Genomic DNA, 23,357 nt, shown 5'->3' on the forward strand with positions numbered 1-23,357 from the left:
TAACCTTGGATTTCTTGTTTAAAAATGTCCACTTGATACCAGATAATTTTTTAGGTTAATACTTACTCGGCCTAATGAAAGACGAAAAGCAAACTAAATTTGTCAATGACAGAAAAGTGAATGCTATGAGGGAACAAGGGGTGTGTCTAGATGACTTCTGTCAATAATAGTAACTATTGTGGCTTCCTGGTGGCAAAAATATTTCTCTATAAAAGACCCATGAGCTGGACTCACAATGACAAGATGGAGTATCTTGAGGCATATGACCTACATGGTAAATAATAAAGTTTATGGTTAACAGTGTTAGACCTGGCATCATTGGCATGAGTCTCCCTTCCATTTTGATGGATTGCCTCCTCTGTTTTGATATATTTTTGCTGGTTATCTGCTTTGGGCACTGTGCCACTGCTAATCAGTGCCACAGTGCAAGTGCTCCCTATTTTACATTGATGTACTAATTGGTGATTCCATGATTGGGTTATTTGATTTATCTGTCAGCCCCTAGTACAGTGCACCATGTGTGCCCAGGGCTTGTAAATCAAATGCTGCTGGTGGGCTTGCAGCACTGGTTTTGCCACCCACAGAAGCAGCTTGTAAAGTGTGCCTCAGGCCTGCCATTGCAAGGCCTATGTGCAGTCTAGCACTGCCATGTTGACTTGGCCAAGTGCACCCACTTGTCAGTTCCTAAACCTTCCCCTTGCTTCATATTAGACACCCCTATGGTAGGCCCAAGGGCAGGGTGCATTGTAAGTATAAGGTAGGACATGCTCTGATGTGTGCAGCATGTCCTAATAGTGAATTACAACCATTTTCGTTTTTCACTATTGAAGGCTACCTGTGAGCCATAGGTTAGAATGGCCAGTTAGATTATTACATTCTTATAATCCTAACTGACTCAGGGAACATGGTAGAAATTCGAATTTAGTATGCCTGAACTCAAAATAATAAAATACATCTTTTAATAAAGTTGGTTTTAATATTCTGTGTTTGAAAATACCACTTTTAGAAAGTAGGTATTTTCTTGCCTAACTGTCCAGGCCTGCCTCTGCTAGGTTGTGTATTCCTTGTCTGGGTTTGTGAGTGACAGGGCTGGGGGATTCCAGGAGACAGGCTGGGGCAGTCCGGTGGTGAATAGAGAGATCTGCATCTAGATGGGAGGGAAGAGTTGCACCTGGGACCTGAATAGGGCTGGGCCTTCCGTCTACAATGCTGTCTCCACCTCCTGTGGCTTGTCTGATGTCTCTGCCCTGCACTGTGAAATGAGAGAAGGAATCATGTCAACAACGTGATCCAGAGCTGTATCTTCCCTCCCCTGTGCTGGCTCCACCTCCTGTGGGACGGCTGATGTCTCTGCCCTGCACAGTGAAAGGAAGAAGAGAGTCATTGAAACAGAGTGCTCAGTAACTGGTTTGGACTAACTCTGCTTTCAGAGAACAAAGGATTTTGGGGTATAAATATTGGGACCCTGATCCCAAGAAATTAGATCACTTCTGTAACAAGAAACCTTTTGCCAAGGAAAAGAACCAAGGAAGCTGCAGGAGTTTGACTGCCCCTCTGCCAGTGTGCTGTTTGCTGGGTTGGCCTGCAGTGGTTGCTTCCATGCCAAGGAAAGGAGAAGGAACTTTTTAAGAACTTTCATCATCTTCAGAATATTCTCCAAGGGCTTGAACTGTGCTTGCCTCCTGCTGAAGTTTCAGGGACAAAAGACTTAATATCCAGCTCCCCTCTGAATTTTCTTGCTGGGAATTCTCAACTCCAGACATTTGCGTGTCGCTGGGAGCTGGAAGCGCGACGCATCGAGAGGAAGCGCTTCGCCACCGCAGCTGAAATCGCCGCATTACCGGAGAAGCGAGCCTTGAAGCATGTGTTCATCGAAGCTGCCTGCTGTCGCATCACCGGAGAAGCGCAACGCCATCGTGAGATTCGCCATCGCATCCCTGGAGAAGCGTGTCGCAGGGCCTGTCGCGGCTCCTAAGTACAGAGTCGTCGCAAGGCTGCCAGGGCATCTACGCATCATCATCACATTGCCGCATCAAGGTCGCCAGAATCTACACATCACCTCCGCAACGGTAAGGATTACGACGCATCCCCTACTCTGCGCAAGCATTGAGGCACGACGCATCATCACCCCCGGATCACAGAACCAACGCATCTCCCCTTTTGCGAGCCTGTTATGTTATGTTATGTTAGGTGCCATTTATAGAGCGCGCTGACGCCGAAGCTTCCTGGAGCCTTTTGTTTACTTTGCGTTACGCATCCAGGTACTTTGTCGAGAACTTTTGTTGCATTTATCATCAACTTGAACTAAGTAACTTTAATCATCTTTAAAGCAATCTTAAGTGTAGTATTGTGGATTTTTGTCATTTGTGGTCTTGTGTTACGTCTATATAAAGAATATTTATTTTTATAAAACCTGTGTTGTGTCCATCTGTAGTATTTTCACTGTATTACTGTGCATATTCACAAATGCTTAACACACTGCCTTTGAAATAGACCTGTCTGCTCTTGCCAAGCTACCAAAGGGTTGAGCAGGTTTTATTAAGGAGTGTAATCCCCTTATCCTGGCTTAGAAGTAAGGGTTCCTATTTGGACAAAGGTGTATACCATTGCCAACTAGAGAACCCCAGATCTAACAAACGATAATGCCACATTTACAGAAAATGGGGCGTGCACTATGGATTGAACTCTCAAGTCCACAGGGCAACCTAAACTAAAAGGTAAAATCGAGTTTCGAAATAAAATGCAGCTTAACTTGTATCAGGTTTATCCTGACTTGGTTCATGTGCCTGGTGGCTCTGAAATAAATTTGAATGATGAATATTGCCTTTACTTAACTCTCCTTTCTTGCAGTATGATTCCTTACTTTATAAGAGACGTGGATTTTCCAATTTGGGCCTGATTACGATTTGGGTGGTACAGGGGGATTAACAAATTGGCTCACAAATTTAGTGTTACTGTGTAGTAAATCACTCCAATACCATCCGAGTTAAACCCCCTTGGAATTGGGAATTTCTGTGTGGGAACTATTGTTCTGGTCATAAAATGAAATGGAAATCCCAATTTCCTGAGGTTCAACGAATACATTTACCACCTGCTCTAAGTAGGTGCTAAATGTATATGTGAATCTCTATGCACGGCCAGGATGAAGGAATGCGGGGGAAAGGGAAAGTTAATATGTGGTGGGGTAGCCTTGTATTCTCCCCCATTTGAAAAAAAACCCACAAGGAATGATGCTTAGCTGCTGCTTCAGTCAAAGTCTGGTGTAATTTAATTTTCTGTCCTGAAATACTAGCTGGAAAAATCAGGTATGGCTTTACCACTCCAGAAAAACCCAGATATGGAAAAGCACTTCAATTTACAATTAGGCGGAGCGGGATTCCATGCCTTAATTACGCTATGTTGGACATGTAATTAGGGCCTTAAATGTTAAGAGCAGGGCCATTGTTCCTAATGATAAGATAGTTATAGATAAACACAGAGTGTACATATACTACTTTCTGTGTGAATCGGGCTCAATATAATTACCAGTAAGATCTTTAAATGAGACACGTCCTTGCAGCTTTTCAAACTTTGTCAGGTCAAAACCAGTGGTTCACTCTTTTAAGGTCGATGCATTGGGTAATATTGAGTAAGATAATAGTAATAGCTGGTATTTACAGTTCTATGGGATGACAAAGGTCTGGTACAAAGCCCTGTATATAGTGCATGCTACTAATAAAGAAAGTATCACTGAATAGATGCAGACCTTGCTGTACATTTATTTTTGAACAGTATTTTCTTTCTTCCTTTTCTTTCTATGATAAAACGGTAAATTCTGAAAGTAATTCTCGTTATTTCTAGTACTTGGAACGGCAAAACTGTGGTATTAAATGTTTCAGAAAAAGCGTTTTTATTACTGGAACATATACAAGAACACACATGCCGATCAGGTTATCTTCTGATGAAGTGTTTTAAAGTACTTGTCACAAGTTTTATTTAATGTTTATGGCAAGTAAACAATGTAGGTGACTGAGACTTTGCTTCAACCATATATGGGACAAGGTCGCGTCTGGCAGATTAAAATGGGCTACTGGTTTAAAGTCCATAGATTGTGCGTGTGTACATTTACCTCCGACATCTGAGACTTTTGGCGTTTACAGACATTAAGGTAAATTCACACCTTGGCATAACAAATGTTGATAGGGTCACCTGCAAGGTATTGTAAGAGGTTCTCCTTTACCACTATACTCCTGTTCTACCTGTTGTGTTCCCCGCCAGCACAAATCCCCCCATAGGAATGTTTCCACAATACATTAGCCATTTCTAAAGTCAAATATACATGCACAATTTCCGGATGTTATGAAAACCTTCTATTTTAGAAGCCCAGCATCTATGTGACCTTTTTCTTATAATCGAATGCGAACACAGTCTCACATGGCCTCAGTGACTAGGTTGCCCATAACAGCATTAACAGCCTGCGAGCTGGATGCTTATACCCTTATCATTGTGAGGCCTAATCTATTGTATTAAGAGGCAGGAGAGGAGCATAAATACCGAGGATATTCTTTATCCTGAGAGCATGGAAATGCATTACTTTAACTTAACTTTCTAGTGACTGAGAAAACGACATTAACTATCTAAGAGTAGGTCTGTACATTACTGAAGAATTTAATATCTGTGAGCGAATTGAAAATACTTTTATACTGTTTCGTATTATATTACCTATAATCCCAGGATGAGTCTGTAATAACCAAAGCATTCACAATCCTGAGAGCTGCACAGTGCCTGGAAACAGGCGATATATTATCTCTCAGAATGTATATTTAAATGAGTAAAGCTGAGGTATAGGTTTATGCCACAACTCTTGGAGAAAAGTCATATTTTAATACCAAATAGGTGTGTGCATAACGATAACATTTTCCACCTTGCGTGCTTCTTCATTAATGCCCTATAATATTTGGCAAAGAGAGTAGGACTGAGGGATTGCATTTAGTATCTGGGGAGTTGATAGTACGGACTGCACTGGCTCCTGCTCTCTCCTCTCTCCCACTTTTCCACTTACTCTCTGTCTGCCTCTCTTTGCTTATCATACATTACACACATGAAATCAAAACTCATTGCTCAAGTCTGGAACTGCTTGAAATCCTTTGTGATTTTAAAATAATACTGCTGGTCTACTGTTCAGGAAAGAATACTGCTTCCATTTTATTTCTTCGTGGTCATGCCTAATCTGATGCTGATTTCTACTAATCTGCAATAAACATTGTCTCAATTAGTCTATCAATCATTCTGCAAAACAAACCTAAATATGTATTCTGAACAAAACAAAAATTAAAGGGGTTATGTTTGATGGGGGGGTGTATTAATGGGTACAGCATAAAACCTTAAAACATGTGGCTTTCACTCATTCGAGTAAGCGCCTAAACTTAGCTCCAATCCTCACCAGTTTTACTTTGCTTTAACTCCCACCATTGTCAATGCCTTCCTCATTGAAGGTGTCTTCCCAGAAACTCTCAAGATAGGCCAAATTCTACCACTTTTAAAATCTTCATGAACCCTGAGGACCTTGCTAGTTACTAGCCCATAACTGTCATGCCATTTATTGACAAGATCATTGAAAAAACAGGTTGTGTTCAACTCCAAGATCACATCAGTGCTAACCCTCTACTCCTCTCCTACCAGCCTGAATTGAGATCTCTCTGCAGCATGGAGACTGCTAATTTACACAATGCAGATGATGCCCTATTGATCACAGACGCAGATGACCTCTGGACCTGATACTGACAGGACCTCTCAGTTGCCTTTGACACAGTCGACCATCCCACACTTATAGGCACCTTGGAGCCTCCGGAGGGATTTACTGGCAATGGTTTTCATAGGTTACTACCTTTTCAACCAGCACCAGTTTGTTTCATATGTGCACCTCTAGGCCTCAAAGGCCCCTATTCCCTGTGGAGTCCCCCAGGAATCAATTCTGTTAACTGTCATCTTCAACCACTACATGAAATTGCTTGGTGCTCCAGTTTCAGATAGCAGCACGAAGAGTCACTAGTATGCTAATAGCGTGACCACCTTCTAGGGACCCTCAACTGCCTTGGACCTTGCCCTGCTGGAGAGTCCAAAGGAAACACTTGGCCTGGTGTATATGACCACCACTACATCGCAGTTTGTCTGATTTCAAGTCTAGGCCCAGTCACATATAAATAGTATTTTTTAATTGCTGCTTTCATTTTTCTGAGTAGTGCTTGCTTTTAAACTTCGTAAATTCATTTCTCAACCCCCCCTTAACTTATGTTCATGAGCTTGATGTCTTTTTACTCATTCACACTTTCTCTATTTGTTTCTTTATTTTTCTAAATTGGTTTTGGAATTGTATTGTCTTACTGTATTGTTCACTTTGCTTCTGTTGGTACTTCTTGAAGTTAACCAGCACTTTTTTGGGGATTGCCTGCTGCTTGGATTGCTTGTTGCTTGTACCATAGGTAGCAGGGCTGGAGCAGAGATTCTTTCATAACTATTCTTTGACCAACTAGAATGGGTTTTCTAGCTCTCTCTCTCTCCCTCTCTCTCTTGTACGCACATACACACCCTCTCTTCCTCTCTCTTCCTCGCTTTCTTTTTTACAGAGTTGTCAAAAAAGAGTCAAGTCTTCTAACACGAATGCAGGTGGTGCCCACCCACTGACACTAATCAACCACTAAAAATGGGGACATCTTTTAGTATAAAGAAATATATTGATTATGCTTTATTGAACTTTCAAAAGATCAAGATATTTTTGCTACATGTGAAACCCCTCTATTTTTCAGAGAATAGTTTCTTGAAGTCATCACCTAGTTATGTGGTGGAAAACTCCAAGGAAGGATCACTTATGTATATTTAAATTGTCTGCACAATATATGAATCACATAATGTTTTTGCCTGACTTTAATTGAACCAAGTAGATATTTAAAGAGGGTGTGGTGGAAACAAATTTGTACTAGTGATGCCCATGAGACCCAACCCAACTACTAATTGTTACAATGAATACTCCATTTCAATCGGTTTTTGTATTTATATACATTTTTATGATTAAAGGTGAATGTTTGATAATAAATGTGTGTCCATATGGCTGTGGTGTATGTCTTGCTACAGTCATAATGGATTTATATAATGCCAATAATAGAGAACGAGGACAACTGTTATATCAGTGATGGAAGACTTTAACTATATAGAAAACATATTAGTTTTTGTTTTATTTCATCAATCGCCGGAGTTCACCATGCCTGTTGTCTGCTGCAACACACTCACCGTAATACTTTCAGCTCTTATCAAGGACATAATATGAAACCCAATATGTCTATGGCCCTCACCATGATTTGGCTGATAACTGGTACAATATGGATTATTCTCAACAAAATTCAACTTCACTGGGTTGGAATTCAGCAGGTGAAATTAATATCACCCAATTATAAGTTTTTCCCCAATAATGGGAAATAATAAGCAGATTTAATTGCTTACTGCCCCAAAATCCTTATGTCCCAATATTTACTGGATATTTTTCCCCCAAAAAATATTAGCAGGTTAAATCTGCCAAAAGTATCCAGAGTATCTGATTTTTATCTAGTGATTCTGAAATGTGCAGTAATGGAGGGAATGCAAATATCAAGATTTAACAGCAAACTCGTAATGAGGGCCTAAGGGCTATATTTTGTTTTGTAATTGCCACAGTTCCTTGCAGAATTCTGCCCTCTCCCAGCTCATCTGAAAAGAAGAAAATATTGCTATGTTTCTTCTAGCCTTGTCCTCCTCGAAATTCAGTAAAAAGGGAAAAAATACAAAAAAGGACTCCCGAATTGATAGCCAGATTCAGAAGCACTCTTTGGCCTTCAAATAATGACAGGTTTCTGGGGTTCTTTGTGAAACTCTACAGACATTCTTGCTCTCTAATGATCATAACCTCCAATGATACACTAATTGCTGAAGTCAACCCTATATCACAGTATTTATTTGATAGATAATCCCAAATGGTTTCTGAATTTATTGAAAAACAAAGTATTTGGTGATGTATAAAATAACTTACATATTTAATGTATTTTGTAAAGAATACTACATTCCTTGCATTGCTACAAATAGTGTACGTTTGTTCCTGATTTCAGGTTGCCCTACCAACAGTAGCACATCAGATTGTAAACGTCTGGTTGAAGGATTTCAGGGATGCATGAGGTTAATCGTGATTGGTGGTAAAGCTGTTGATCTAGTCTCAGTGCAGCAAAACATTCTGGGGAATTTCAGCGGCCTGCAGCTAGACCTCTGCAACATCATTGACAGGTAAGGACCTTCATCTTCGTACCCTTTGGCCTACATTATAGGCAGGCCTAAACATTCTAACACTTGCACATACAAATCAGGATTCCTGCTTTTTTCGCATAAATCATACAGAACTGGCAATTTCTAATACACAAATATTGCCAGGTAAAACCTCTCAGATTTTGCACTGGGAAAAATCTGAACTACTTGCTTCTTGGAATAAGGGAAAACAAAGAGTACATATATATTATTCCCCATTCTGATCTGTGGGTTTTGGAATGGAGAGATAATAAGACACCAAGGTAACAAACAATTCATGCAGTATTGCATTTTTCACTCAGCAGAAAGCAAGTCTACCTGCGCCCTCCTATTGTGATGACACATCTACCTCTTTTATTTTGGGCAGTTCATCAGTGCTCAGAACTTTCTCCTGGCATTCAATTTACAACATAAGTGTTGCAATTGGGTTCCAACTAATCAGTATGTCTGGATTTTTAGTGTTTTAAATTACCTGGTTTGGGACTTTTTAGAGCAGATGAGTCTCATTATACGTGTCTCACCTACGGTAATCACATGGCAAATGGACTGCGCGTATTTACCACCATTGTCCGCCTTTTAAGATAAGGTCACTGCGATGCAGCAAGGGTAAGGGGCATTTGGTGGGTTACTCGTGAACATGTTTGCACCTGCATGTACATGCAGTGTGGAAGACTACTGTCATGCACAGCCCGGTAACAGCGCACAGGTAGCCTGGCACAGTGGGGACTCTGCAGGATTAGTGATTCATCTGGGATAGGCCTTATAACATTAACGTACACTAATAGGGAAAGTGAGTGTGATTTGCTGTTTTGTCTATGGTGACACTGTATTATAAATATAGTGAGAGAACTGCCTTAGAGTACAGTTTCACTCCCCCTTGGCCCACAGAGACCATTGACCTCTAAAATTAGAGTGTAGCCTGCGCAGGAAAATCAAATATGTAACTTACAAAATGATATCTGTGCAACTTATACATACAGAGTTTTCATATTTTCCTGGCTCAGCTCAGGATAAGAGCCCAGGCCTTTTTGGCACCCAGCTGTGCTCAGTTAATTTCATTTCTCTCTAGCACCTGGAACAAGGGTCGCCCAACACAAATGGAGCAATACGCACTACTTCTCCCAGCTCCTGAGGAGAACAGGGGTGGGGTGAAATGATTTGCATCAGTCACTCAGCTGTTACTCCGCACCAGGGATGGGCCTGCTCAAGACCAATTAACAAAGGAGAGTGCCCAAAAACTGGAGCCAACCCGGGTGTGGGTGGGCTCCCTTTGAAATTCTAGTGTGCAAAGCCCTAGCAATTATGTCTGCCAGGGGTGGAGCTGGGAACCCCAAGGAACTGATGTGACCAGTGGCTCCTAGATGATGCCTTTTTGGATTGTCACAGCATGCTGTACCGGAGCGGTGGGACAGGGTTGGAGAGGGGATATAGCACCCTATGTTTGGCCAGAAATGCCTGACTTCTAGGACCTTCCTCTCCCCTTTAAAATCTCTTGCTCAAAGGGGAGGCTTTCTCTTGCGTATGGATTTTTCTACACTTTGCTACTTGATCATGGGACCAACAAGGAGAACTGCAAGGAGGAAGACCTCCACTCAGGGCCAAGGACTCTGCCCAACTGACACCAGGACCTGTGGGTCTCCTCAAGGGCCAGTGAGGCTGGCTACCAGTTAGGGAAAGCCCTGGCCTTCTCTTCACCCTGAAACAAAGATCAAGAGGGGAGCTGGCACAGGGAGCCAGGAGGACCAGCTGTTTGAGACCTGCACCACTTGGGAGGGAATGAGGGTTGCTGCCACTGCGTCTGGTGACTAGAGTTTAACACCAGGAGTAAAATTAGCCCAGGATCATCCAAATTGTTTCAATGGGCCAGAGATATGGCATTTCAAAATTTGGTGACATTTCACCTCTTTTCTGCCTCAGACAGTATGGGGCTGCGCGGCTTGGCTGGAAAATTTCCCCAGGGTAAACCAGGGCTCGGTTCAAAGAAGCTGCCCTCTTATATCTGGGGAGGGTGTGCATGCCCCCCCCCACTTCTCATTGCTGCCCAGGGACCTCATTCCCCAGATGGATTGTTATTTAGTGGTCAGGACCCCACCTCTGGACCCCCAAGTGCCATTTGATGCTGTTGCACTTCCCCAAAGCTACAGACTTAAGGACCGCTATTGCACACCCCACAACATGGCAGGAAGGGCCTGGACCCCATCACTGGGCCCCAACAGGAGGAGAGGAGGGGCAGTGCTGCCGCTTTCCCCCACGTGGATGGTTCGCCCCCCACCCATGCTGGGGGAGAGTGGGAGGCTAGCTACAAAAACACGTACCTGCCTGCAGTAGTGGGTAGACCAGCAGAGTGATTATGGATCTCCCGGCTGTACGCTGCCCTCCGATGAGGGAACCATTTGTAGGGTCCCTGAGTTGGATTGGGCACCCCCGAGGAGTTCAGGACACAGTTCAAGGCTGCTAAAATAATAAGCTAACAAAAAGGAAACCTGACATGGCTCTCCCTAGTGGCAGCAGGGCAGGACTCCCAGGCTCAAGGCCATTAGATGGGTAAGTCTTCCCCTCTTTTGTTATACAATCACAAGTTAATGCTTTGTCTTTCATTCTTGGAGCCCGGGGTTAGAGTGTGCGTGACATACAGAAGCTACATTAAAGCTCAGCTTGTTTTGGGAACAAGGATCAAACAGCACCTTGAGCTGCCCAGCCAATGACTTGGCTTGTTAAACCTCTATCACATAGTGCCTATTAAGTGGACAAAGGCATAGGAAACATATGACTTGACTATCATTAAAAAGGACTCCTTTATTTAAGATTGATGACTTTCTCACTAACCAATATTTTAGTAAGTGGACAAGGATACTAAGTGGGCTATTTAGAATGAAATGGCGCAGTGTGGTGCCACAAGCAATTTTGCTGCTCCGAGCTGAGTCATTTAAAAAATGCAGGGATGTGCCATAATACAGGAACACAGTGACCCTGCACTAAACAAAGCAGCCATGCACCAACACAGACTCCCTTGCACGATAGGGTGCATTCCTGCACAAAACAATCATTAAGGCACTTTGCTCCTTCTGTGGATGCTGCAAAATGCAGTACACATGGAAAGCGCAAACAAAAACAAGGAGAAAAAAAAGTATTTCTCTGATTGCTCCACTTTAATGCCTCCCCTTGAAAGGCGTTTACCAATCCTTGTAAATCTGAGGCAGTGTCAGATAGCCATAGGTGTTGCATGGGAGCATCCACAGCAACACCCATGACTCGCCCCTTTAACACAGAATACTGCATTAAAGTGGGCCACATTTACAAGGCTGTGTAAAGCCACACAAAGTGGCTTTGTGTAGCCTTGTAAATATGGGCCAGCACATAGTGCCATCAGAGTGTCAAAATAAATGGCTCTGGTGGTTTTAGGGGCTTGTAAATGTGCCCCTAGATGTTCTCACCCCCCTGGATAATACATGAAGTATGTGTAGTTCTAGAGGAAACTTAAGGACTACTTTCACCAAAGAAATCCATTTGTGCTTTGGAACCTGCTCAGACTTTAAATACAGTGTGCATAACCAGCATACATTGCCAAACTGGCAAAGCCAGGATTAAGTGTCATGTCTCTCCTACTGCCATGGCCAGAACCTTTCCACTGTCCCATGTCTAGTGGTGGAGCTTAGATGTTTGTGTCTGCCCACCTCAGAAAATTGCACACCTTGCTGGTGGGGTGTTTGTCAAGAACTGTTTATTGCACTCTGTACCTTACCGGAGCCTATTTCTAGTCACTCCTAAATTTTACAGATAAGAAAGTAAAAGCATAAGCAGATTGTGAGGCCTAAGATTCCATTTCTTTCCACTTCAATTATAAAGGTACTCCCTTTGTGCACTTGATTCCATCAAGGCTGAAATAGCAAGCAGATAAGTCTTACCCCAAGGGTAATAGAGGGATAGTGACTCAGTCACAGCGTAGCACAGTATTATTAAATCTATGACTCATCTAGAGACTAGGGTCTGACTTAAGAGGGCAGTATGGAATGATTCTTTTAAACTAATTCTATGACTCCCTGTCCACACCATGTACATGCTTCGCTTCCCCTATGCCCACCTTTCCTACCCATCTCCCTACTGGTACTTGGTGACAAACTGACCATGCTTTTTGGCCCCTAGGAAAATATTTTTGAGTCCCCATTTCCCAGAGGTTTCTCTGCACCTCCCCCATCTGCCAGCAGATGTGCCATTTGTACCCACCTAAGCCCTCTACTGTGTGACTGTCTGGGAGTAATTCACAAAGTCTAACTTCACCCAGACGTGTGACCTAAGACATTTTGCAGGCACCAAACGGCTATGGGTCAACTTTCTAAAAAAACAAAATTTGACTTTCCCATTAAAGAGGATTTTTAATTACATTTAATAGATACCAAAAATGAAATGCTTGTCTGTCCCTGATGAAAAGTTAGCACCTATTAAACGTAATAAAGCAACCCAAAAATATCCTATGGGACAGGTAGGCCTCCAGTAGTGAAAAATTAATTTAAGAGTTTTTCACTGTCAGGACATGTAAAACATAAAAGTGCATGTCAAATCTTTGAATTACAATGCACCCTGCCCTACGGACTACCTAGGGCCTACCTTAAGGGTGACGTATATGCAATATAAGGAGAGTTTAAGGATTGACAAGGGGGTTAAATTTCCTAGTCAAATATGCAGTTTAAAACTGCATTCAGGCTGCAATAAAATGAAATTAAATGATTACGCACTTGTATAGTGCACGACTACCCGTAGGCATCTCGGCGCTTGTACGAATACCGCTGAGGAACCCTTTCTGGCCTTTCCCTGTGAGGAGCTCACTCCTGGGCACCCCCAAGGTGAAGTCAGACATCCTCAGCGTTGTTGGGGCCGTTGTAGAGATTAAGCAAGCTATTGCCCAGAGGTGCAGAGTGGGACTCATGATTAGAGTAGACACCGAGGTGAGAATTATCAGGTCCGAGGAAATTGAGCCCGAGACCCACCGAGGCAGGAATTGAACCCTGGTCCCGGCCAGACTACTGCATCAGGGTCTGCCGCTCTAACCATTGAGCCACACTTCTGCAATAGCAGGCAGGGACATGTTGGTGTCACAATAAGTGCTGTAAGCCCACTAGTAGTATTTCATTTGCACACCCTCAGTATATGGTATACCACTCTACAAATGATGTATAGTTAAATTAAATGCAATTAGTCAATAGCCCAAAGCCAATTTGGGTTTCAGAGTAAGAATTTCCCAAACAACATCCTACATGGCTGGTACACATCACACTCATAATGGTCTTGAGTTAACTATGCAATTCCTGCTGCATTATAATGGTCTAATGCAGTGGTTCTCAATTTCTTTAGAATTTTAGTACCACACCTCACAGTTAGAATGACAAACGTACGTGACCCACCTAGCTTTACTAGCATGAAATGGCCATTACATCCGCATAGACATTACTGATAAAACTATACTGCAAACAAATGATAATGTGTTGAAAACAGATTTTAGTAAAATTTCTTTATTTGATTGGTTCCTATTAAAATCTTTGTTTCCATCACACTTCAGGTTTCAAAAAATAGGCTTCATTTTTACTTTCCTGACTGGTGAATGTGTATAGTTTATTTGCAGCTGTTTACATTTTGTAGTGCATTACAACAAAATTACATCCTACAGTCTTTCCTTTCAAAAAACAAGATTGTCACATAGTTTGCTTTACTTTTGTTTCTCTAACTGCAAAGTGAGGGAGTTTGAAAACACTAATGCCACTCATATTGTTTTAAAAAGCAGCAATTTGTCAAGCGCAGCAAATGTGACAAGATAAATATAGAATTTAAAGGAATCTTTATTTACTGCTTGAACTTTCACAACCCACCAAAAATGGGTGACCCTCAGGTTGGGAAACACTGGTCTAGCATGACCCTGATGTCCCAACAGGCAACTAGGTCAGTTCACAGGCACAGGGCGTACCCTGGAATATCAATGCACATAATTTTGTTTTATCAGAACTTATTAGGGTGATGGTTATTTAGCTACCTCAGTACAAAGCAGATATTATAATTCCAAATGCCAAAAAAGAAAACTGCATGAAACCCACCTCGTCCTTGGAATGCTGCCTTCTCTTGCCAACGTTTTTTACATTCTCAAACGACCTAAAATATATTTTATGTACTGACAATCTATTTAATTACTGCTTTAACACCAACTTGCTGGGCCTTAGCACAATCTTGGGAAAACCTCTAGCGATGCCTCTAATAATCTCATACTGACCATCATAATCTCTCATACTCATATTAATCAGGGTCTACCTCAGAAATTGAACAGAAAGCTCTGTTTTATCAATAGTGGAAGCCACGGACTCCTTTTGCCTCTGGGCCTTGAAGATACATTCAATACTGTTGAAAGTCAGTTCCTGTTGGTTATTTTTTCCTCTTTCATTACTCTTCCTCAGAATGTTCTCTAATTATTCTCCTTCCATTCTGGTTGCCAACAAGTTATTGCAATAGAGATTGTATGACCCCCAACTTTATGTCATTAGCCAGGTTAGAGCTAAAAACATTCCTGTGCCCAACTGTTGCATTCTACTTTTCCTTTCCTTCTGTCCTTTTTTAGTGTTGATTATAATTACCTCAGCATAGATCTATGATGTCACATAGAGTGCTGGGTGTGTATGTTTGAAATGACAGTTAAATATATCTGAGGCTGAGCAGCTGCCTGCTGCTCCCGGTGGGGATCCATCTTAGACTTTACTTAATTATATTCTTGCTTATATCCTATTCATCAACTCATAATTACTAAGAATAAATCTGGATAAAGTAACACAAGGACTCATCATCATTTATATTTATTATAAATTTTACACTGGCGACGATTACGGAAGAAACTACGCGTAATGACACTGCAAAAGAAATTGAAATGAACTACCTGAACTTCATACCAACCATTTGATTTCCCCACCGGTGTCAACAACATCTGACAGCCATAAGTAAGTAGAGGGTTGGTATGAGCGTGAAACAAGCTGAAGTATTCCAAATGTTTGGATATTTAAATTGCCACCTGCTATGTTAATTCGATCTTGAACGAACTAATTTGCCACAACTTAGATCGGTTTTACTATTTCTAACACTTCGAGGAAAGGGCTAAAAAGCACACCTCAACCGGAGATAAATATCGAGTTCCGGTGTGAAGTGAACTTGAAATATGAAAAAGTGTGCCTTCGAGTAATGTTCGTTATTATAACATAAGGCAATTAATGTTTATCTATCATATTCCAAGTAGAACTATTTAATTTATCATATACAAAGTGGTATATTTCGGAGACTTCCCAAGGCAAACCTGTCAGCAATTTGTCTGAGGCGGCTACTTTCATTTTGTCTAAAACCTTTGAGGATATTTGAAACAGATGACTACACTATTTCAAAGTAGATTGTGGCTGTAAAACAAATGAGCGGCGCTTTTAAGGAAAGAAAACTGTTTGTAAACTCATTCCCTGCAAATATGGTGTACAAGCTGCGAGCAGTGTTTAAGAGATAATTGGGTGCCAGCGCGCTCAACTTAACGGAACACAAAATATGACATCGGAAAAGATCGTGCAGTTTTATTTTGGGAAAATGACACATGCGATGTTTCAAAATTCAATGTTTCTGGAGCATATTGAGTGCCTAGCGATGAATTTTCACATATTACTTACAATTTTACTCATGATGTGATTTTCAAAAAAAGTAACGACTTACGAATATATGGCTCGAGCACCTACATCGTCTTCAGAACACTGTGTAACGAAGTTTCAATGACGTGATAATCACCTTGACAACATTACTCTCCATGTTCACTCCGTCCAAGCTAAAAGCTGATAACATCACTTTACTAACGCAGCACAGCGTACGCGACGCAACATAGCGTCAATACGTCACTGGCAGCCATTTTGATTTCACTTTGCCGATATCATCGTAAGGAATATCGAGAAAAATTTCCTACATCGATCGAAAACAGAATTTGACAACTTTTGTGAAAACCAAAATCCAAAGGTACTTTGAAATATTTGATTACCTATTGTGACTCTCTACTTCGCTGATATGCACAGCTCAAGAACGAGTTAAAACGTGCACGATTCAGATCTTCAGTATGCTCATCTATTTAATGTATGACAGTTTAGAGATAACTCCAGTATTTCCTTACGATACATGCAAAATTTAAAAATTCTACTTTCTCATCTACAGTTTACATGGATAAATTAATTTATGTGTATTCCAGTTATTGCTGATTTAGTTTATTTTATGAAGTGAGCCAATTTTATGCTCAACTTAAGTTGAAGTGCTCCGTTTTAATTTATTCAAACTTTTGATTGCAGACATTCATATATTCATACTTTGATTGCAGTAAATTTCATTTAAGGAATTATAGAATGTATACGTTTGCAGGGCCACATTAATGTCCAAATTCTGAGATGCTCCATTCCTTTTAATGTGAGGAGTTCTAGTACTTCTTGGTTTTAGGAGTTTACGGTTTGCATCCAATGATAAACCGTGTTTTAAAAATAATTTCAATCTTTTAAAGAGCTTTAAAGCTTGTTGAACCACATATGTGCTCTAAAGATATTTAGAGGTGTTCAAATTTATTCAATGTTTGTAAGAGCCCAATTGCTCTAATTTTAGTATGTGAACCACATATGTGCTCTAATAATTTAGAGGTGTTCAATTTGTTCAATATTTGTAGGAGCCCTATTGCTCTATTTTATTATGTGAACCACATTAGTGCTCTGATATTTTAAGAGGTGTTCACATGGTTTGATATTAAAGAGCCACAGGATGCTCATGTATAGAACCACAGGAGTTCAGTATATTAGATGTTAGAACCATAGGGGTTCAGTATATTAAAGAGCCACAGATTGCTCATGTATAGAACCATAGGGGTTCAATATATTAAATGTTTAAAGAGTCACAGGGTACTCTATAATTGATTCAATGTTTAAAGAGCCGATGGTTGTTCAATTTTTGAGATGTTTTTCATTGATATGAATCATTTAAATGCTCTAATGTTTTTCATTATTATGAAACATTTAAATGCTCTAATGTTTTTAGAGGAGTTCATATGTATTGATACCAAATCCATCTATTTCCATTCTTGTGGATTAGTTATATTGTAGGTGACTGTACTTACTTTCATACTTTCACCTTTTAATGTTTTTACCTTTTCTAATTTTTGTTGTTTCCATTTCCATTATTGTGGATTTGTTATTTTGTGGATGACTATACTTCACTTCTTACTTTTACCTTTTTATATTTCTATCTTATCTATTTACGTTACTTCCTTTCATACTTTCACCTATTGATATTTTTATCTTTTCTAATTTTATTGTTGGTTATAATAATTTTGTTTCTTTCAAGGGGAAAGATGTGTTGCATTCTACTTTTCCTTTCCTTCTGTCCTTTTTTAGTGTTGATTATAATTACCTCAGCATAGATCTATGATGTCACATAGAGTGCTGGGTGTGTATGTTTGAAATGACAGTTAAATATATCTGAGGCTGAGCAGCTGCCTGCTGCTCCCGGTGGGGATCCATCTTAGACTTTACTTAATTATATTCTTGCTTATATCCTATTCATCAACTCATAATTACTAAGAATAAATCTGGATAAAGTAACACAAGGACTCATCATCATTTATATTTATTATAAATTTTACACCAACTTATACATTAAACACTTGTGTTCTTTTTCCTGCTCATGACCTCACTAGTGAAAGGACATGCAGCTCTACTTCACAGTATCATCAGCATTTAACTTTGCTCAGATGAGATCATGCCTCAGCCTGATCTAGTCCTGAATGCTTCGCTGTACCCTAAAATAAAGCCAATAAATGGGTTCTGCACATTAAATAGTCATGACTGTCATTCAGGACATTGAAGGTTTTCTCACCATCTATTACTCACTCTATGAAGTAATCTTTTTCCAAAAATGTGTCTCTGCATAATAAAACTCCACAGACTAATGTCCATCAAACGTTTCTGTCTTCCGATTTTTTAGTACAACTAATCTCCCTGAGGAATGTGGATGTACTGTAATGCCTGCAACTTAATCTACTTTCCTCTTTCTGTAGAACACTCTGCCCCTCTTTCGAGCAATGTCCACACCTGACAAATACCTTTCATAAATAGCAACAGTATATAATAAATAGGTGGTGTTCTGGCTCACACCTGAAAGAGATTACAAGACATATAGCGAGATATAGAGATTTAAAAGTGGCTTTAATAATTCTCAGCTTTCCTGATAAGGAGATGTCGATAAAGTACCCTTTAGCAAGAGGAATGTCAAACCTATACTAGAGAGAAGATTCTAGAAAGGTGAAGAATGCCTTAGCCGTGTACACTGCATAGCAAATTAGTCATTTCTGCATAGTCATAATAGATTTTTTTTGCCATTTTCTGGCTCTATTTTTACATATAGTAGGACTTAGTGTTCTGTGACATTACTACTCAGTGCCAGAGAGTGTTTGTCCTGGCCCTATAATTTTATTTCAAAAATTGGTTTTGCCCAAAATATATATTCAACTTTCCTGTATAGCCATAGTAGATGGCACAGAACTGGCACTGTAGGTACATTCATAAAAGACCTGCAATGTGTATTTACAACACTGATAAATGAGAAACATACATGTTTGCCTGGGGTACTACTCTGTTCTAGCTGGGCTGCAGTTTAAATCACAGTATTAACACATAGCTGGGGAAAGTACCTTCACCACGCAGAACAACTTATTATTATATATTAATTAAGTGTGCCTAATACGCCCTCAAATCAGGGTGCGGGATATATAAAAAGTGGCACACTGATTATATTTAAAATGTTTCCCTCATGGTGACTAAAGGCCTAAAAGCTATTTCAGTGTGTAGATTTGAGAGCAGTTCACCTAGGGAAGACCTAGATGGAATGAAAACATTTAGTTATATATCTCCACCTGGAAGAAATCAAGAAAATTAATTCAAGGGAATTTCCTACTTAAGTTCCCAAACTAATTTAATGTTGGAATTGGATTTTAGATCATGTAAGTTGAAAAGTAAATACAAATTTACTGTGTGCTGTCTAAGCCAGAATTGGCCTAAACCGACTCACCTCCTGAGCTGGAATAAACATCTGTGGTTAGGAGTATTAATAGCCCTGGCTCAGAAGACTATGACATGCCTCTAAACTTAAGAAGGATTGGACAGTGGGGGTAGCTTTTGACTACTTAGTGGGGATTAGCTATGAGGGAATGGACAGGTACAACAGGAAGAACCTAGGACAGTTTTAACACTGCCTCCTTTAGCTTGAAGATTGAGGCTCATATTCGCTTGCAGAACAAAGGTACACAACCATGCTCAGAAGGGCAAGTAAGCCAGGATCATCCCATTCTGAGATTTGTACAGCTCCTACAAAATATCGTCTCAGCAGTACTTCAGGGTAAAGATATACAGCTCATGGAGCTCTGTCCGGCTCCAGTTGGAGGATTTTGAGATCCAAAAAAAAGACAAAGGGCCTGATTATGCGTTTGGCGGTACAATGGACCACCAATACCACAGTTGAGTGGTTTGACTGCTGTATTATGACTTTGGCAGTCGGACAGCCATAGGACTGACGCAATTGCTAATGGGTTCAGTGATCCCTTGGCGGTGGTGCAGAGGTCTGAGGTCGCAAAATGTTAGAGGTGCTGCTGCGGCATTGCCAAGCATATTACAAGTCTCCAGACCTCTGCACGTTTCATGCCGTTGAGTCCGCCAAGAAAAGTGTGGCATGAGGTCCCCCTGTTGCCTCAGGGCCATGGGGATATATGCAGGGGGGCCACCGCATGCAGCCCTAGTTCCTTAACGGCATATACATGACAGTTCATGCCATGCAGGAACTGGCTGTGCTGTTCCCATTGCCGTGCCTTTATCTTACTCACCCAATGGGACCCGCAAAGCACCGCCTGCCAGACCAGAAGAAAACTCCTAATCTGGCGGGTGGTGGGTGGGCGAGTTTGGCAGTGTGGGAGCGGGGTGGTCTGCTCCCACATCTAAAAAATCATAATCGAGCCCTAAGTCCAAAGGTAAAATATTGGACATGAGCAAGGCAGTAAATATATCCATATCATGAAGCACCCTAAGCAGCAACAAAATCCAGCTTTATGTCTCTTAGTCCTTATAGTGCAAAAACCATAGCCTTCTGTGGGTGCTCAACAACCTGTCTATATTTGAGGAACCATTACTGGTCAATCTTGGACCTTGCCCTGCTGGATTATCTTGACTTGTATTTCAAAGACTTGCATGCATTTGCATACGCAATGCGGCAGGCACTGCGCGGTGCCTACTGCATTGCATATGCAAATGCGGGGGGGTACCACAGGTACCCCCCGTGTGCACCACAGGTACCCCCCGTGTGCACCCCAGACCCCTCCTTCACTTTGGGGGCCCGCAGGGGGCCCCCAAAGTGAAGACCGCATGCCTTTCTCCCCATCATAATATGGGTGGCAGTGTCTGTTAGACACCGCCACCATATTATTCCTATTCCGCCTCGGCCGCAAGGCGACCGGGGCGGAAAAGCGGTGGACGGTCTTTCCGTCCGCCCCGGTCCCCCCGCCATACTAATATGGCGTGGGGGAATTCGGGAAACGGTGTCGGGCGGACTGCCTCCGCCAGGCTGGCGGTGGCTACCGCCAGCCTGGCGGAGGCTGTCCGCCCGACATCGTAATGGGCCTCTAAATCTGAAGGAAAAAACTTTGACCTGCTTAGTATTTCTGACAGGCACTTCATCTTAGTCAACCTAAAATTTGCCTAAGTTCCAGTTAACTGTGAACTGTTGTTTTTCAGTGAGGCTTTTTTCTAAGTTTTACCTCAAATATTTCTAAAATTCATATCTCAGATTTCCTGAACCCATTTTAAAGAACTCTGGGCCTGACTCACGATGGTAAACTTACACATCTGTGTTTAAGAAGGCTGCCAAACCACATTCCCTCTCCTATCCTGCCATCCTCGCCAGCTTCTACCATCCATCTTTGGATTCTAGGCTTTTGATCACCTCATAATCCTCTCTCTATTCTGGCGGAGCCCGAAACGAATACATGGCCGATTCCCGGTGGAGCTGCTCCAACAGTAATAGGGGAGATTGACCGTCACCTAACCAGCCGGACTTCGGACATTTGTCTTATCTTCTTCCCCGCTCCTATCTCCTTCCTGTTGATTACCAGCTTTCCCTGGTCTTTCTGACCATGATTTTCGTGTTTGTTAATTTACTCCTGTATTGTATAATTATTAATTCTGTAACTATTGTGAAACCTTTGCAACTTGTAACAAGCAGTTTCCTTATGTAAAGCGCTCTGATACCTCCGGGTCTAGCCAGCACTATATAAAACTCATTTAAAGAAAAAAAAAATAGGTTTCCACTTTTTCAATATTCATAAAGTGCCTGTTAAAAGTAAGTTTACCATTCCAGAGATATATATGCATGAAAGTCTGTGTGTGTATGTGTGAGCATCTGTGTGTAAGGGAACATAAGTGACAGTCAGTGACAGGTGGTGAGTGATAATGTGTGAGCCTGAGTGTCACTGAGCGAGTATGAGTGAGTCAGACTGAGTGAGAGCAATGGGATTGGGAGTGAGAGTGAGTTTGAATGAATTAATGTAAGAGAATGTTAGAGATTTTGAGAATCAATATGAGTAAGAGTGATAGTGAGTGAGTGTGAATGAGTGAGAATGAATGAGTTAGAGTGTGTGATAAAAAAGTGATAGTATTTGGGAGAGAAAGTAAGAATCAGCATCAGACAGTGCGTGAAAATGAATGAGTGAGTGCAAGTTAGTGAAAATGAATATGAGAGTGAGTGATGAGTGTGAATGAGTGAATGTAAGTAAGTGTGAGTGAGAAAGTGGTATTATACTTGTCAATATGCAATTTGTCCTGGCATTGCAGAGGTCATTCTTGTATTATGGAAGGACCCAATGTAAAATACTGGCTCTGGGAATTATTAACATGGCAGGCAGCAGTGACAAAATATTGACAGACTGGAGGTAATTCTTGGCATAATGGTAACATGCTGATACTGGCACACTGGTGGTAATTAGTAGTGGAAGTAGTTCTTGACATAATCATCAAATACTAGTACTGGCATACTAGAGGTAATTTTTGGCATTTAGGACCCCCGTGGAAAAATGCTGGAATTGGCATTCCTGAGGAAATTCTTGACATGGGGCACCTATGGCAAAGTGATGGCACTTGCACTTTGGAGGTACATTTTGTCATGAGGGAGGACACCCGTGGCACATGAAAGGGGGCAACCATGACAGAATGCTGCATCTGACATGCTGATGTCATTTTGACATAAGGGTAACCCATGGTATAGGGATGGCATTAGTGACACTATCTGCCTCTGGCATATTGTATGTATTGTTTGACCTAAGAGGGCACCTGTGTCAAAATGCTGGCCCTGACACAATGGAGGTGCAATTGGGGCACTCACTGCAATTTTTGATAAAATTGTCAACTCCTGAGGAATATCAGGTTTCATTCGCTTGGCACCCTTTGAAAGGTCTTGAATATTTAAGGAGTGCCCCTTCAGAGCCTATTAATTTGTAACAAATGTATGTGAAAGCTGAGCTTCAAAATGCACTATTAAATCCCATTTCTTTTCAAAATTTTCTCAGGGACAGGACCCCAACCCCTCTTAAGGATGTATTGTTCACTGGCTTCACTCGCCTGCTACAATTTTGAGCTAGTTCTGCAGCACACCTAGAACGAGGAAAATGCCTCTCATGATTGTTTTTGTGTAGGAAGGTGCCCCTTCCTGCACAAAAACAACCATGCCAGCAACACATACATCCTTGCACCATGGTGTCTGGCTCCCTGCGTTGGAGATCGGCTGCAAATTGTGCACGGACGCTGGCTGAAAGGACAGGAATGAACTGTATCGTGTAATTACGATGCATTTCTGCCCTTTCAAACTGGTAAAGTGCAGCGCAGCAAGGAGACTCGCGGGGCCGTCCTATGCCAATTCTTTGTAAATTATGCCACGGTATTTGATGAAAGCTTGAAAATCTTAGGAGGACCTGTACCCTTTCTGGCAGC

General features: G+C 41.4%; 1 protein-coding gene across 1 annotated transcript in view; it reads left to right on the forward strand.

The window, feature by feature from the left end:
• CNTNAP4 (contactin associated protein family member 4) overlaps positions 1–23,357 on the forward strand; it is a 1,902,933-nt gene that overhangs the window by 1,307,431 nt on the left and 572,145 nt on the right. The window contains exon 10 of the mRNA XM_078675664.1: positions 8,115–8,286. Coding sequence (XP_078531790.1) covers positions 8,115–8,286 — 172 coding nt within the window. The remainder of the gene's footprint in view (positions 1–8,114; positions 8,287–23,357) is intronic.

This window comes from Lissotriton helveticus, chromosome 2_1 (genome assembly GCF_964261635.1).
Source record: "Lissotriton helveticus chromosome 2_1, aLisHel1.1, whole genome shotgun sequence".
NCBI classification, from domain to species: Eukaryota; Metazoa; Chordata; class Amphibia; order Caudata; family Salamandridae; genus Lissotriton; species Lissotriton helveticus.